The sequence below is a fragment of the Eutrigla gurnardus genome (genome assembly GCF_963514095.1).
Source record: "Eutrigla gurnardus genome assembly, chromosome: 3".
Lineage (NCBI taxonomy): Eukaryota > Metazoa > Chordata > Actinopteri > Perciformes > Triglidae > Eutrigla > Eutrigla gurnardus.
In genome coordinates this window covers 16,205,898-16,223,109 of record NC_139917.1, presented here as the reverse complement: position 1 = coordinate 16,223,109, position 17,212 = coordinate 16,205,898, and the positions used below count along the sequence as shown (strand labels likewise).

The 17,212-nt window shown below is 41.1% G+C and overlaps 2 protein-coding genes across 4 annotated transcripts; both read right to left on the bottom strand.

Annotated features, from left to right (window-relative positions):
* Window positions 1–1,452: 1,452 nt before the first annotated feature.
* Window positions 1,453–5,247, bottom strand: nansa (N-acetylneuraminic acid synthase a). The gene is made up of 6 exons (XM_084005101.1): window positions 4,992–5,247; window positions 3,903–4,118; window positions 3,722–3,821; window positions 3,484–3,638; window positions 2,589–2,855; window positions 1,453–2,473 (listed from the first exon to the last, which is right to left on the bottom strand). Exons 1-6 carry the CDS (start codon window positions 5,121–5,123, stop codon window positions 2,264–2,266), a joined length of 1,080 nt encoding a protein of 359 aa, XP_083861227.1. The 5' UTR covers window positions 5,124–5,247; the 3' UTR covers window positions 1,453–2,263.
* Window positions 5,248–6,474: 1,227 nt separating this feature from the next.
* Window positions 6,475–16,686, bottom strand: clta (clathrin, light chain A). Of its 3 annotated transcripts, XM_084005220.1 has the most exons (7): window positions 16,410–16,686; window positions 15,714–15,742; window positions 13,751–13,868; window positions 13,479–13,590; window positions 11,906–11,959; window positions 9,558–9,593; window positions 6,475–7,613 (listed from the first exon to the last, which is right to left on the bottom strand). In XM_084005220.1, exons 1-7 carry the CDS (start codon window positions 16,585–16,587, stop codon window positions 7,442–7,444), a joined length of 699 nt encoding a protein of 232 aa, XP_083861346.1. In that variant the 5' UTR covers window positions 16,588–16,686; the 3' UTR covers window positions 6,475–7,441. The 3 variants fall into 3 exon arrangements, with proteins under 3 accessions (XP_083861346.1, XP_083861347.1, XP_083861348.1); XM_084005221.1 differs by lacking the exon at window positions 9,558–9,593; XM_084005222.1 differs by lacking the exons at window positions 9,558–9,593; window positions 11,906–11,959 and having other exon boundaries at window positions 16,410–16,685.
* Window positions 16,687–17,212: the final 526 nt, after the last annotated feature.

Genomic DNA, 17,212 nt, shown 5'->3' with positions numbered 1-17,212 from the left:
CTTCTGTTTGTGATCCAAAAAGACAAATCTTCAGCTTTTCTTTCAATAACACATCAGAACAGAACCGAATTGGACGGGAGCTGAAACACAGACTGGGACATCGTTCTGCAAACTGTTGTAAAGAATGCATATTTCAGCTCCTCTCCTTGCTAAATTGGGATTTAATTTCAGAGTTGCATCTAAATCTACTGGTAAGGCGGTCCAAACTTAATCCATGTGACATCAACATCTGCAATAACAACCTTCATGGTGTTTACACCAAATCAGCTGGAGACGAACCTCGACTCTGATCCACATCCAGATTACAGAACTTGTTTTTATTTTTATTAGGGGGCCTTGGGTGGAGAATAATTCCCAGCTCTGAAGGCAATGCTCATGTGTTAATGAATATTTCAGTTTCATTGACCCCAATGAGGGGCTACACGGTGGTGTAGTGGGTAGCACTATCCCCTCACAGCGAGAGGGCGCTGGTTCGATTGCCGGTTCGGGTTTGGGTTCCTGCTGTGTGGAGTTTGCATGTTCTCCTTGTGTCAGCGCGGGTTCTCTGGCTTCCTCCCACAGTCCAAAGACATCCATCTATCCATCCATTTTCTACTGCTTATCCTGTATTCAGGGTCGCAGGGGGGCTGGAGCCGATCCCAGCTATCATTGGGCGAAGGTGGGGTACACCCTGGACAGGACGCCAGTCTATCACAGCAGTCCAAAGACACGATGGCTCTAAATGTCCTAAATGATGGCCTCCTGTCTGAACACCCGCCCAATGTCAGCGACCCTGAATACAGGATAAGCTGTAGAGGATGGATGATCCCAATGATGTTACAGGAGCATCACTTCTCATCAGCGGTGATTTCACTGCAGTTTGGATCATTTTATCATACTTTTATGTCTTACATCCATTTCTCAGAAACGGTGCGGTCATACCAAGACAGTGGCTACGTTCACCGTTTAGTAGCAACAAGCCTCAGTTCAGCAAAGAGATTAAGATGCTGTGCAGAAAGAAACAATGCATTCAAGAGGGGGCATAAAATAACTTGCATATGAATTTGAATGGGAAGTGTGGAAGGCTGAGGCCAGCTCCCGGTCAGAAACACCAGTAAAATGGGCCACCAATCAGACTGTTTTCATTGTGTGTGCTATGTGATAACACGTTTTGTTGTTGAGCAGAAATTCTGTGGTTGATGTGGTAATAAATTATTGACCTTTGAAGTAACCCTGTAAGACCCTGTAAGATGAGAATCAAAGGTTTAGCATTGGTGTCTGATGCACCATGCAGACCATGAAACCATTGATTTGAGCAGTTATACTTTGGTTCCTGCAATGACTAAGATGTATTTCACACAGATCACCTGATCAATCCAATGTAAATATTTGCAAATATATTATATTCACACAGAAAATTGAGTTGATCGGAGCATCGACGCAATGTTGTAAAGACGAGGTAAACATCAAGGAGATAATTCTGGCAACATTTTATTTGGAGGCTTCATCTTTTCAGAACATCATAGATCTCGACAGAGTCTCCACAGCTCTCCACATGTAAAGTTAACAATCATCATCTTGCACGTGTGATTAAGGTACGTAGTTGGTGCCAGAACTAAGACGGAAGGAGTTGGGTTTATGATGAAAACAAGGATAATAGTGAGAGTGGGCATTAGGCTGCGTTTCTTCTTTTGGTTTTGGAAAGGTTCCACTAGTCTTGCTGAGCTTCTCTCAAAGAAGCAGTGCACATAAAAAAAATGATGCCGATATCAAAACATAAATGCACATACAAAATGTACAAGAAGGAAACAATGACCCTTTGGCAAACAGTGACCTCACTGTTGTGTGGTAAGTTGACCAGTAGCAGCTTCATGTGTTTACAGTGCAGCTAAAACTATAGTGCAGAAGTATCTACTACTGAGCCTCTTGTAGGGTAATGGTGGGTTTATCAAAGAGCCTTTTTGCCAAAAAGTTAGTGTAATATGTTAAGGCGAATTTTAGGGGGAAAAACAAATAAAAAATGCTTTGGCAAAGAGTTATTTGAGCAAAGGATTTAACTGTTCAGTTAACTGAACACCAGCTGTGATATATTCAAACTACAATTATGCAGCTGGTTGCTGATCGCCATCAATCATCCAGGACTTCAATCTCAGAACATCAGCAACACCAAACAAAATGACCACCCCCCCCCCGAGCTCCGTTTGAATTATTCCCAGAGGAATCGATTACATTTCCTCTCAAATTAAGTGCCTTTTCGTTCCCATTCCAGAGCTCTCTGGCGACCTCAGCACTTCCTCTTCTTGCAGTACTCCGCTACCACCTCTGGCAGGATGCTCTCGTCCTCCTCCACGTCCGCCGTCACCATCTTACCGACCAGCTGGAAGATGTCCTCGGCCACCACGCCCATGGGCTCGGCCACCTTCACCGTCAACATGTCCTGAGTCAGGACAGTTCCTTTGGGGATCTTGACCTTGGCCACCAAGGACTTACCCAGCTGGAAGAAAAGGGGAACAATTAGTGACTTTATTATTGTTCTCATAGTACAAATATATAAAAAGCCTTAAAAATATCCCTTGACTACATTAAAGAGAGTATCTGACTTGTCTCACCTTATCGTGGCACGGCTTCTCACACGCTAACATCTTCTTGACGCCGCTGCCCATTGCCCTCTCCACCAGTCGGACGGAACGAACCAGCTCGGCTAGCTCGCTGGGCAACAACGACGCTGCGTGGTCACTTCCTTTCCACGTCTTGTCCAAGGTGACATGACGCTCGATGACCTTTGCTCCCAGTGCAACAGCCGCAACTGAAATACTGATCCCGGACTCGTGGCCAGAATACCCAATGGGAATATCAGGAAATTCCTTCTGGTATTCCTGTAGTTTACAAGTGGGCGAGTGTTAAAATGAATAGGCCATCAGCAGCTGGTTAGCGTAGCTTAGCATCACTACTAAAGCTCGCTAGTTTCATAACATTATATCTTGTTTGTTGAATCATAAAAAATAACAAACTGAATATACTGCGTCAGGGTCGTGAGTAACCTAAATACGCAAAATAAGCATATTTACCAGAATGAACACAACATATTAAAAAACAGCAGTGTTAGTTTGCCTCTCAGAGTTTTTGTCTTATTCTTGTCTTATTAGTTGGCTTTTGTTCTTTGTTTTTGTTTTCATAACTGATGACCATCAATGTATGTTATAATTCTATGGACCAAGTCATAAGGGTGAAATGCTGCCTCCTATTTCTTGCTGGTGGGCATTACACGTTACACCTTTAACTTAATAAGAATGCATAAATTCCACATGGCCATCAAAACAGGAATATTAACCAGTGCAGAGACGTGACATTTGAATGTCTCCTAAAAATAGATCGTGAGCAGCTGGAAGTGTTTAATTGGAACGGGGAGAGATGATTTGTGACAACTCAACTCGGATGAGATATTGTTTTCGTACTAACCTTTGGATCCAAGAGTAATAGTCTATTCTAGTCAAACATTCTCACCGTTAGCACTCTGAGGTTGACGTCTTCAGCCTCCAGAGGGTAGGCGCTGGTGCACTGCAGGATGGCGAAGTTTGCGTTGTGCTCCTTGACCGTTTTGTAGACCCGACGCATCGTCTCCATGCTCTGCATCCCACTGGACACCACCATGGGCCGTCCTGACACAGACAAGAGGGGGACGACCCGATCAACATTATGTCTCACATGAGCAGAAGGCAACATTTCACTTATTCACCCTCACCTTTCTTGGCAGTCTTCTCCAGATAGGGGAAGTTGTTGGTGTCTCCCGAGCCCACTTTAAAGAAAGGCACATTCAGCTCATGGAGGAACTCCACTGCCATCTAGAAACACAGGGAAAGTTATGGTTGAACTTGAACCTGATTAAAACGTCATAAAGCCTTCATCAAACATCTCTTCCTTACCTCGTCCATCCCAGAGGCAGTGAAGAAGATCCCCACCTCCTCAGCATATTTCTGCAGTTCCCTGTACTGCTCATGGCTGAACTCCAGATGGCGCTTGTGTTCACCATAAGTTTTCCCCCAGGAGTTAACAGAAGTGTACGGGCGCTGCAGGGCTCGCTTGTTGAATTTGTGCTCCAACTCACTCTTCTGGAATTTGGCACAATCAGCACCACAGTCCTGTGAAGATGGAAATACATAAATAAAGTCAATAAATAAAAGGGAGGCTTGGAAAACATAGTCAATAGAAATGATTCATCATAAGGCTACAGATTTCTATATTGTCCTAAAAAAAGATACAGAACAGAGAGACAACTAATACACAGGAAGTTTCCTGGAGAAGACTATTTAATTTGGTACCGATAGAGGGCACAGTGTTACTACACTTGTAATTCATTATTTTCTCTTTTTATTTGATTCAATTTCTGGTGAAACAAAGGAGGAGGAGGTGGATCCTAACTAAAAGCATACATAGCCTATAAAGTGGAGGAACAAAGTTCACAAACATGAATTAAAAATGAAATAATACTATATTTGTTTAAAATGATTATATTATTATTATTTTAAAGGAAATTACTTTATTAGCAAAATACATGGTTCTCTTCATTCAGGAAATGTCCAGTAACTTGTTAGTCGTAAAACAGGCTTGTGCATTGGCTTACGATCACATACAGACGGCTAGTGTGGACACGAAGTGTCAGCTGTGAATCCACGAGCCGAACTCCATTCACAAATCCGTCAGTTTAACTCTCTAGGATGTGGCTCAATGTCTCAACACAAAAACAACTTTAGAGCCACTAGCCTGCAGATGGTCCATACATGATCAAAATCATAATCTCTGCCATTCATTCAAGCATTAACGGCGACAATCTTCCATTCAAAGTAACTTAATGCTACAGACGAGGGCGATGTGGCGACCAAGATATTATATTTGCACGTTTTTATATCGAGTTCTTGGTTCCTGTTTGAGTGTCATGTCTTTAAAAGATAGACATCAGAGCAAAAAGTAGAAATTCACATTCAAATTAAAGCGATACGTGTCAATTTTATTACCTTTGCCATTTTGATCATTTTCTTGGCGATCTCAATGTCTCCCTGGTGATTTTGTCCAATTTCAGCAATGATGAAGCACGGATGACTTCCGCCGATCATCCTACCGGAGCACAGCTCGAACTTTAGAGGCATCTTGTCCACAGAAGCGAAATGCAACCAATGAAAAATAACGCAATTAACGGTATTCAGCGGAGAACGAAGCGAACTCGAAAATCCGACCGGAACAGTTCGTGTGCTGCACACGTCCAGGAAGCGGGAGGACATCCGTGTTGTATTTCAACGTAAAAGCCGGATATCCTTTACAAATAAAAGCATACACATATGCATGAAATACATCGAGTATTTAGCAGCGACATCTTCTTCTGAAGGCCACACAAATCATAAAAGACAAATCTTTCTTTCTTCTCACACACGTAATCATGTTGGATCATGAAAATGTTTGCAAAGAGGAGTCCATGTCGGCATTTTGTGTGCTAAATACAAAGTCCCTTCCTGCTGAGTATCTGGGTTTGTCACTACATGCGACCTATGTCGTATTAATAATAATAATAATAATAATAATAATAATAATAATAATAATAATAATAATAATAATAATTATTATTATTATTATTTATTACATAGTTATGGACCTCTGTTAATATAAATATTGATTTGTGAAGCTTTAAAGTGGTGTAAGAGTTGAGATAGGTTGCTTCTAGCGGCCTCTTTGGCGGTAGATGTAACTGCAGGCGAGCCGAACAGTGTTGACTGTCTCTAATAGCGTGATGCCTTCAAATGCTCCACTCTGAAAGGAGGAAAGGTCTGTCGTTTTCCCTCGTTCTCGTCACTTTGTTTCTTGATTACTTGCCATTCTTCACTACGATTTCGTTTTTTGTTTCTTTTTCTTGGGACTGGAAGTTGAATGGTCTTCTTTCTCTGCCTGTTGATCCTCCATTGTGAGTCAGCAGTAATGAAATGTACCTGCTGCTCCGGTCAAACACTTTAGACTAGAGAGAGCCTCAGCAGTTGGATGTTATCGATTTCCGATTACAATGAAACGCAGCATACGCTTCTCCAGCTGGGCAGAGCAACCACTGCTCACTGACGTAAAAAGAGTCATTCATTTTGAATGTTGCGCGGGAATGTCACCGGACACGGAGATCCTATTTCTGGTACAAGCACTTTCATTAGTGGGACCATTGTTCTAACTCACTCTTTGATAGATAGTCACTTAAAAGACAATTAAATAGATGAAAATGTTACAGACTGCCACTTTCAGTTCAATTCATATATTTTAATGGTAAAGTTGGCAATGGTGAGAAGAGTCCATCCTCTCACCATTGCCATGGCAAGCAGTCTAATAACCCAGATTATTGGAAATGTTGGCAACTAAAATAAAGGCAAAAAGACCCACATTGGTTAAATCCAGTGATACCGTCACTTGACGTTCCCGATACAGAAAAACATTAAATATCCAGTTGAAGAATGACAGGGCGACAGCTTTCATTCACTTTTTACTGATATTGAAATCAAATGGACAATGAACACGCATGGTCAGGCAACAGCTGGCTAACACCTAGTTTTCTTTAAAGCCACAACTGTCTAATTTCAGTGACATAAACATTGTATATATTCTGTATATATATTGCCTTCTGTATATGTACATAGGTACACGCATAGAGTACATACACACACTGTGGAGGTTTAAACGCACACACAAACGGGTCATATGAATTGTAATGACTGGACTTTGTTCAGGCTTTTCAAAAGGAAATGCATAGATTGGAACACAATATGCCACAAGCAGGCTCTACACACAGTTCAAAGTACACACACTGAATTTGGGGTTTAATCTTGAATGAGTTTGGTCCTTATAAAAACAACAATAAAGAAACAAACCTGACATCTCGTCTTTGCAAGGATGGGGAACAGCAGGCAATTAAAACCAATTTACATCAATCAACCCTCGTAGGTGAGAGAATGATTAGTAAGGTTAAGAGCTAGAGTACAGCATCATGGGAATTATATTGTTTGAGGGCCGTGTGCAGCATGTTGTAGTGTAGCTATAGGCCCAAACAAACATCAACCCTTCCCTTTTAGTGTCCCAACTCACCATCCTTACACAAGCGTTACGTAAGAGCACAGATCATGAGACCTGGGGTCGATCTAACAGGCCTTGATCTCAGTATGTTAAATGAGGTGGAGGAATCACAGACCGGACAGGTGAGCTGGTGCTTCAATGCTAATCCCTACAGCCCTGCCAGGTGGAGATAGATGAGGGTAGGATCATTGGCTGTATCCTTCCACTGCTGCACTGGGGGGTAGGGGGTAGGGGGGGCAGGACAGACACAGAAGTGGTGTAAGAAGCCCCTTTGTCTTCTGAATACAGATTGTGGTTATTGGGTGGGTCGGTTGGTGTGTAGTGATAGACTATGATATGGAATGACGCCCTGAGCAGCCTCGGCTGTTTAGCGGACGAGCGGGGACTGCTTCAGGGAGATGAGGACGGAGCGCATGCGGGACACGTCTTTGGCCTGCTTGCTGGACTTGGGGTTGAAGTCGCAGAGCCGGGCCACCCGCTCCCACTCCGTGCCAGGGTTGTTCTCATCCAGATCTGAAATCATAGCCTCCTCAGCCGCCCTACACGCAACAGGGGAGACAAGGAAGGGACACGGAGTAGAAAACAATCAGTGGAGGAAGAAGTAAGACACCAAAGAACACATACAGCTCCAAGGAAGTCCTCTGCTGATCACCAACACACAAGTTTGGGTGCAAAACTCGATCGTGCCCCTGATGATTCATTTGTTGGACGTATTCAATTAAAGTCAAAATTTCAATTGAGAAATACTCCTCGAACATACATCTTTACTGTTTTTATGACTTGGTGGGGCTTCGATGGTTCAGCAGAGTCTACCTTCGGGTAGGACAGTCCAACAGACATCTACAACAGTTTCATTACCTGTGGCATGCCCCCAATTCTGCTTACACATTACAGTACAGTCACCTGTATTTTGACTCTCCACAACAGTAAAGGGAGGTACATATAAAACACTGATGAGAAATCCAAAGAAAAACAAACCAAAGCTAAACAAAGTAATTAAAATTAAGCCTGACAAGCATTTTTGGTTGGTTAAAAATTAAGTTCTGAATAGAACTGGGGAGGGGTGGAGTTTGCCCAAACCCTTACACTTCAACTTGCCCTGTGGCTGCATATTTACAATGTTCTCTGGAGCCCCTTTCACACAGCCTGTTCAAAACAGGATTGTTGAGCTGGTTTTCTGGCTCGTTGCGTATGAAAGGAACAGAGCAAATGTCTGTAAGATGGCATGTCCCCCCTAACCACCCAACGCATTTAGCAGCTAACCTAGAGCAACTGAGAATGGCAACGAATTGGGAGGACAAAAAGGTCCAGGTGCTTATTTGGTTCAGTGTGAAAAAGAAAAATGGCGTCGGGTCGGATTGTCTTTACAGCAGTTTGGCCGAAGTTCTATGTAAAAGGGGCTTTTCCTCAGCAAGACCCAAGTATAGGAATGATGTGCTCATCTCTACACTTGTCCTTGATTTAAAAGTAACAATACATACATGGCAAGTTGTTTTTTAACCAAGCCCAAAAGAACTGTAAGCACTGCTGGGCCTTAGCCATGCATTGCACTGTAGCTGAAAATAGGGCTATTTAGAGGTGTGGCAAATAATGTATAATAATAATAATAATTATCTTGAAATTATGTATCCGAATTGTGGAACAAATCAATTACTGTCTTCCTGGTGCAGGTATGTTGTTTTTAAATCATCTATCACAAAAAAATATATTAACACGATAGGGCTTACCACTAAACACTTGAAATTAAAACAAAAGTTTAAAAAAAAAAAAAGAGAAGAAAGACAAAACTTAAATATAAAATGGATCAGTGCCACTATCACAAGACATTTAGAGATGCAAGCCACGGATTATGGCTGAACAAAAACCCTCATCACACCCCACCCACAAACATAGTAATAATTCCACTGCCAGGATACTTTTCTACATACACAATTTCTTTTTCTATTCCCCACCCAACCTGCAAGCACAAACTCAGAACTAACTACAGCACAGTACACAAAGCAAAATGGGGATGAGAAGCCAATGAACATTCACCATCACAACCAACTACAAATACACAAAAGGGACTAGAAGGACCACAACATCACAGAAGGGACATTATAACAGACCTCTAACTAGGCAGTGGATCTAACTGTTGGGATAGTAAACTGAGTATCTTTGCATCATATACTTTTCTAACACACACACACACACACACACACACACACACACACACACACACACACACACACACACACACACACACACACACACACACACACACACACACACACACACACACACACACACACACACACACACACACACACACACACACACACACACACACACACACACACACACACACACACACACACACACACACACACACACACACACACACGCACCCACACACACGCACCCACACACACAGAACTGCATCTATCCCCTGCCAAAAAATATAAAGTATTTGGAGGTTCTGGGGTTTCATATTTTTACTTAACTGGTCTAGGCGGTAGCAAGGATGGTTAATGTGTGTGCTTTAAGGTGCATAGGAAAAGAAAACAGGGAGAAACAGTTTCACAAGTCAGAATTTAGAAGAGAGAGAAAGAGAGAGAAGGGACGAAATGAAAGACAACAAAAATGAGCTTGAGCTAAATGCAGATGTTGAAAGCCAGCATGCAAAAGCGACAATTTTTCTTCAAAATTTCATTTTTTTTCTCCTTCTTCATAAGTGTTCAGAAAGATTGGTGTGCAGTCTTTGGTTTGGCGAGTGGAAAACACCATTTTGCCTTGTGCCATGTCAGTAACACTGGCACAAGTACATAATGGCCTGGGGTCTCATTTATAAAGCTAACATCTAACAAGATGTCTCAAAACACCAGCAGATCATTATCTTAATAATAAAAGCAGGATTTTAAAGTGTTTAAAAGCTCACCTACATGCAATTTTATCTTGTCACAAGACATTAACGCAGTTCATTTAACTACATTTGCTCCCACTCTCCAAACTTAATAGGCATTGTTCAGAGATCTTACAGCAATGCATTTATTCACTTGTCACATTTTTAAATCCCCAACATTTATGTGGGAAGTGGTATTCACATCATTCAAGCCGTTTGTTCCTACTGAATGCTTATAAATGAGGCCCCTGGAGTTCCCCTCACAGTCTCATTCTAACAAGATGGAGGAGGAAGTGGTGTGATTCAGTGTCATACACCAACACTGCTGATTGGCAATCCCACATATAAGGTAACAACACGCTGCATAAACTGCATTGAGGTGTGCACATTGAAAAAAAAACAACCACTGGCTGTTGAAAAACACAAAATACCCCTTTCTCTAACTAGGGGAAGAGTATATATTTGTTTCTTTTAATAATAACTGATGACAGGTTTAACACTAAAAAACAGGTTTGGTCTCTCCTTGATCTTATAAAGCCGATGAATAATGAGATCAAAAATGTGTATACCACAATGCAGCATATTGGATGCTCCCAGGTAACTTGACATTAAACTAAAGGCTGCACAGCTCAGCCTATTGGATAGCTAGCTGGGCAAAGCGGTATCTACAGAGCAGCTACACTTCTGAAGCATGAACACAAAGTTCAGTTTGAAGCAGTTGTGCAACCATGATATGGCCAATGGTGTTATCATAATGTCTTTGCTGTGCATTTTATTCTGCAACAAGGACGGGAGAGAGATAGTGAGGACTGGACTCCATTACACTAGTTTGGTTTTAGAAACCCAAATTCCAAGCTGAGAAATGATACTTCAAGATGGACTTCAGAATCAAAAGGGACTGAAACAAAAATGTATTTCTGTAGAGGTGATTTATGACATTTCTGCACCCTAGAAAAACTATTTTAAAAATGTTAAAAAGGCATAACAAGACATCTCTGAATCACATGTTTCTGAATCATGCAGATAGCTCAAATGAAAGTCCAATGAAAAGGAATGCAAGTTTTGGTACGATCCCATTCTGCACATAAATGAGTGGCTAGGGCTGGGGATATGGGAAATTAGGGTGATACTGAGGAAGTTTGTGGAGATTCAGAAGAAGGAAATATCCCCAAGAACAATGTCAACTTGGCACATTGTTCAGTGAAATAATATCTTATTATATAGAAAATAAAAAGGTGTTGTCAAGTCCATCCAAACGAAAACCCAAGTCCAATTCCAAACACACAATTGCTTCAAACATAACTATATGCATCCTTCTCTTGAATTATATATTTTGTAGATTAATTTGAGGGGAAAATCCAAAAAAATCACCAAATCACATGAAAAAATTAATAAATCATGTTTCTAAAAATATGTTAAGTAGAAACAAAACACTTCCTGTGAGAGTCCATACAATGAATGTAAGCAAGTGTTCATTCTTGGAAATTCATGTAATGTTGCAAAACGTTTTGCTGAAATGAGGAAGGGAAACAGTATGGAAATTAATAACGGATGAGACAGTCATAAAATAATTGATTTGATTCCTATGGATGTGACTGAGTAACGTGGCATTGTGCATGTCGTGGCATGCAGTAATTCTATTTACGTCAATACCCTAACAGGCATCCACACACAAATGACATGCAGACATATAGCCGGAAATAATAATATTGATGTTTACATTTGAAAAAAGAAAAAAGCCAGATGAAGCGTGTAACAATTTCAAATCCAAGTAGTTAAAAATTGAAAAACTAGAGATGAAACTAAAACATGACAACACAAAAGGAGGCAACTAATGTCCCGATAAGTAATGAGATGATGATGTCAATGGTTGGATGCTGGGACTTGATGACAATGGAAGGGGAAAAAGCAAAAAAAAGAGAGGGGAGGATGTTAGTTGGAGCAACATACACATAACCAATGAGTTCAGAGAAGGGCTGCTTGTAGAAGTCTTCATCCAGCACCCTGGACAAACATCCGCCCAAACGACAGCAAGAAGGCAGGAGAAAAGAGAGACAGCGATAAAAGGCAGAACAGAATGGAAACACAGGCATTATCGGTTACCATACAATCATAAGGAAAAGGCATATTATCAAAGGCTTAAGGTTTTCGGAGGACGTCGAAATGAGGCGGTTTTAAAGGCTCATGGAGGATATTAGTGGTTTGTGTCCTGCCACGGAAATCTTTGTTTCCATGTTTTTGGTGTTCTGGCACACACCATCAGCTCTTCACACACAAGTGAGAGAGTAACTTCATCTTCTGAACCATTCACTCAATGAACTGAATCTTTGCAATATGTTGTAATTAGCTATAGCTAATGAGTGAGTTACTAACAAATAATTTACAGCTTCTCTAATGTGAGGACTCATTTGCTTATCTTTGGTTCATATTCATTAAACACAATTAGAGGGACGCATCTATCTTTTCTATATATTTGACAGTACAAACCAAGATATTAATTGATTAGGTTGGAAAGAAGAAACAGATTAATGATGAAATGACTTGTTAGTTGCTATCCAAACTCCACATTTGTGTATCAGTTATTTGTTTTTCCACCAACAAAAAGATCATCCAATGTGAAAAGTTCATCCATCAGTAACACTTTTCCACCAGACACAGGGTTGCCAGATGAGTAAGGAGTCCTACCTGCAGGTACTTTATTATTAATACAGCAGCAAGGCTACATTACAGTGCAGGAGAATCTGAGACAGAAACATTACAAAATGATGAGTTAATAGCTCAATCTACATATTTGCCTGATGATTTGTCAGAGCAGTTCTTAAATACTTCCCTTGAGCCACTATGCTACACTAAACAAGCAGGAAGCCAAACGTCTCCGTGTGATCGTCTCTCAGACTTCACTCGCAGTTATGACCAGGTGGAGTAAATCTAAGATTATAACACAATAAAATTGTTGTTGTAAGAATCCATGACTAAATCTGCTGTACAGCAAGATCTAACATTAGCTGTTAAATTTTAGCCAAACCTTAAGCAGAGGTGCTGTGTTGGGAGAAAACTGTATGAATATGAGGTCAAAGCCTGAGATGCTTAGATCCTCCTGCATCATCAAGTTCTTGGCTCATCTACTGTAGCATCTCAGGTTGGCCCCTAATGAAAAAGGCTTGAGTTCACATTATAAATCAATGAGAAGAGCTGCTAACTGGACGGAATGGTTTAGCGAAGGATATGAACGTTGACGTGCTGGGATAGCGGCACATCTACTTTTTGGAACCTCAAGGCTAAGGTGTACCCATTTATTTTCCAATAAACTGAGTCACATTTGAGTGTTCAGCCATATAAAACTGCTGAACTAAGAACCATTGACACCCTTTTTAAATATTCAAACTTTTTGCGGATCCTTCATAAAATAACCCTGGCTTCTGTTTGACCAGTCACAAATGTAATTGCGTTCTCATCCATGGAAATATCAGCCATCCCTCATTTCCATTATTTCTTGTGCCCTAACCCTCTGTGAAGCAAGTACCTGTTATTGGTTTTGGTTTTCTCCAGCTGCTCATTCTGCCTGGCATGCCATTCTTCCAGCTCTACCTTGGCTTTCTCCTTCCACTCTGACTCCTGCTTCAGAGAATTTTCATCTGAGGAGGATAGGGAGGAGGGGAGCGATAAATAAATAAAGAGACTGATGGGAATGAAAACGCAATTTAACAGCATTTGGCATAGATCTCATGATAACATCGTCACTGGTCTGCCCAGTTCCCTTATATTAAAAAAAAAAACACTCTGGTCTGCGCTTACCAAGCAACTCCAGCCGTTCGCCTTGCTCCTCCCTCCACTTGCGTAGGCTTTCAGGTTCAGCCTGCAGACGGTCTGCATTGGAAATCGCTGCATAGGCATCAGATGGGCCGTTGCTTTCCTGAGGAACAAAGGACATATACAGACAGAATTATGTTACTTCATAGAAACCAATTTCATCATTGTGTTTGTATGGTGTTTTAAAAGAAAGTTGTATGTTGAGATCCAAGCTTTATTAATCCAAGCTGGCCCACTTTGAGTTTTATGAGGTCAGTTTCACTCACTGAAAGAAGTCCTGACAATGCAAAAGACAGCAATGTTGCAAAGACAGCACAGGAAAAGGAAGTTGGAAGACATCTAACAGCCAGATATTCAAACATCTGATGTCAGCATTGAATTCACACTACTACTGCTAAAAGGAAATGAGTATTTTCCACACCAACACTTAAAAACTACAAATATTTTAGATACATTTGATACAATGGGAAGCTGCAAATTGGTTCACAAAATTAAGAAAAAAATAAAAGACCAAATTGCAACATCCCATTAGAAATTCTAGTGTATATTAATCTCATCACTTTACTTGAAGGATAAATCTGATAAATAACAACTTTGGTTATATATTGTGTAGTTTTGGCCATCATTCCTTTCAGTTTGTATAATGTTTCTCTAAATCGCTGAAATCTGGGAGCATTAAGTCAGATGGGCCAAGAAACCCAAACAGTCAGTTGATCAGTCAGGTTTGAAGTAAAGCATTGGGTTACCCAAACTTTTTAGAGAGAAAATAACATTACAACAATGTATCCAATGCAAACATCCATCATAATTTACTAGTGGACTTCCTGGTTCAAATTCGGCTTACCATACTTACAATACATGCATTTTAGGTATGTTCTTTCTGTTTTACAGCCACACAAAGAGATATAGACTATTTAACTGTTGGCTTGAGAAAATGTAAATGAGTTCATCATTACAATTACTGATAAGATTGTTGTTGGGACTTTGAAATTGTATGACTCTGGAAATTCTGAGCATATTCTAGTCCTGCTCAATGTGTCAAGTGTCCTGAGATGACTTCTGTTGTGATATGACACGATAACTAAAATTGAATTGAGAAATTTAATGGAAAGATTGATGGCCATATCTCAGCAATTAATTAAGTAATTTTGTGTGTATAATGTTATAATAACTGATAGAAATGAGGGCTAAAATGATGAAAATAAGACACTAGTTGTGATAAACTAAAACTGGCCAAAGCCATCAAAGACTGAAAGTGGGTGGGGTTAATAGTGTGAGACTTTTTTTTAGCCCGTAAGTTACGACTTCAAGTCACGACTCACGACTTGGTAGCGTTCCAGGCTAGTCAGGACAAACCTTTCTGCGGCTCTGTTCTGATGGTCTTCGGGCAATGTGCTGATTTACTTTACGATGCCTATTTATGTCTGTTTATGTATACTTTATCACCGTTAGTCACTGGCGTCTGTAGAGCATCAACAGGGGCAGCCATTGTTGTTTGTGTGTGTGTGACATCAAAAACTGTAAGTGGGAGTACACTGATCTCCTACGAGTTCACGGGTAGTGAGTTATGGGTTTGACTGCCAGTCCAGGGCACTTTCACCGGTAGAAGGTTGTGAAATCACCGGTTACAGGTTGCCTGGAACGCACCATTAATCACATGGCAGTTTTAAGGGTTCTCTTCCCTGCAACACTATGTTAACAGATGTCACTTCAGCAGCTTGAGTTTGGCCATTTACCAAAACAAGAACATCATTGCCCTGATCATAGTCGTCTGTGGAGGCAGCAGAGCCAACACATACAGCTTTTAAGAGGCAGCAAGCAAAAGCTTTACATTTAGAGAAATAATAGGGTTTAGAGAGTGTACATGTGTGCACTGTGACAGCTTATACACACATCTCAACAAAACAACATATGATATTGTTCAAAACAATGTGAATAAGGTATTCACCCCATGAAGGTCTCCATTGACAGTGCTATCTGCAAAGACACAAGGAAAACATCTGTTAGAAATCAAGCAGACCTGCAAATCTTGTACTATTGCTCAATAGTCACATACAGACACATCCTAATATGATATGTCAGCACTTGTGACTAACTGAAATTGCTAAACCAAAACGAATATGCAGCAAGTTAAGGCCAAAGGCCATTTCGCTCCATCAATTTCCTCTTTAGGTTCTAACTGGGAAACACGGCTGTAGCAACATGTCGCGCTGCCAGCAAGTAGTCGAGCTTAACAGGAAGCAATGAATGGCACGACCGAGGACGGTAACGTTAGAGCTGATGTTATCGGAAAGCTTCATTCATTTTAGAAACGTTTAGGGTCGCCATGCAATAAACATTAACGTACTAATTCCGAGATTTCCTTTTAAAGTTACGTGTTCAATTTTACGTAACGTTGAGGTTGACACAGGTTAACGTTAACGCGAGCTGTAAGTCCACTTGGCTAATTTGCTAGCTAAGCTAACACAAGCTAGCAGCTGACCAAAAAGGCATCACCTTCCATGTCCATTTAGGACAAATTTAAGGTTTAACGGAAGTTACAGCGTGACAACATTCACAACACAGTAAGGCAAACTAACTAGACGGACAATGTTACTGTTGAACAACGGCAAACTGCTTCTGCTTGACCACAACAGTCACCCACCGTTAGAGTCTCCCAGCGACGAGGGGACCTCTCCGCTGTCCAGGATGCTGAAACCTTCGTCGTTTTCAATCCCCGCGATTTCGCTCTCCTGCTGGGCCAAGAACGCGGCGGCTGGGTCCTCTTCCGAGCCGACACCGTTTCCAGCTGTAGGCGCGTTCAGCATGTCAAAATCATCCATGTTTGAGTATTTTTGGGAGGATAAATATGATAAACTGTGAGCAGGTGTAGCGGTTGACCGAAACCGAATAGCTCAAGTGGAAGAAAGACGACAATTAAAAAAAAAAGGAAAACGTAAAAGCTCGCGAAGCGGAAACGGAAGAATAACCAATCAAAAACAAGGACGGGTGACCAATAATACGGCGCACCAATCACAACGCCTCTGCCTCAAAATGGAACCAATCAAACCTCTTACCGCTCCTGCATACGGGTCCCATGACCTGCTACGTGCTGTCAGAGCGGAGTGTAAAAAACCGCAGTTGGATTATAGTATATCATACACACACACACACACACACACACACACACACACACACACACACACACACACACACACACACACACACACACACACACACACACACAGCCCAAGCACAATGTCATGGTAATTAATTATTAACAGCTCCGAAAATCGCGAAGAGCTCAGGTGACAAGTAGGCACTCACCTGACTCAAGTTACGTAGCTGGGGAGTAAATGTATTTTTTTTTTTAACAGAACAATATCAGCGTGATTGAACAAGCACTGTAGTCAATTCAAAGCTAGAATTTACCAAATTTAAAAAAAACTACCAACTCTAGGCCTTTGC

Bases quoted from the DNA above. Each gene is read 5' to 3' on its own strand.
- nansa (XM_084005101.1), bottom strand. From the start codon at position 5,123: ATGCCTCTAAAGTTCGAGCTGTGCTCCGGTAGGATGATCGGCGGAAGT. The intron at 4,119-4,991 runs GTAATAAAATTG...CCATCTTCACAG, and splicing joins AAATGATCAAAATGGCAAAG to GACTGTGGTGCTGATTGTGC. The intron at 2,474-2,588 runs GTGAGACAAGTC...CTTTTCTTCCAG, and splicing joins AGAAGCCGTGCCACGATAAG to CTGGGTAAGTCCTTGGTGGC.
- clta (XM_084005220.1), bottom strand. From the start codon at position 16,587: ATGGATGATTTTGACATGCTGAACGCGCCTACAGCTGGAAACGGTGTC. The intron at 13,591-13,750 runs GTAAGCGCAGAC...TATCCTCCTCAG, and splicing joins CGAACGGCTGGAGTTGCTTG to ATGAAAATTCTCTGAAGCAG. The intron at 7,614-9,557 runs GTTAAGTAAAAA...TGTTGCGTGTAG, and splicing joins CCTTGCTACCGCCTAGACCA to GGCGGCTGAGGAGGCTATGA.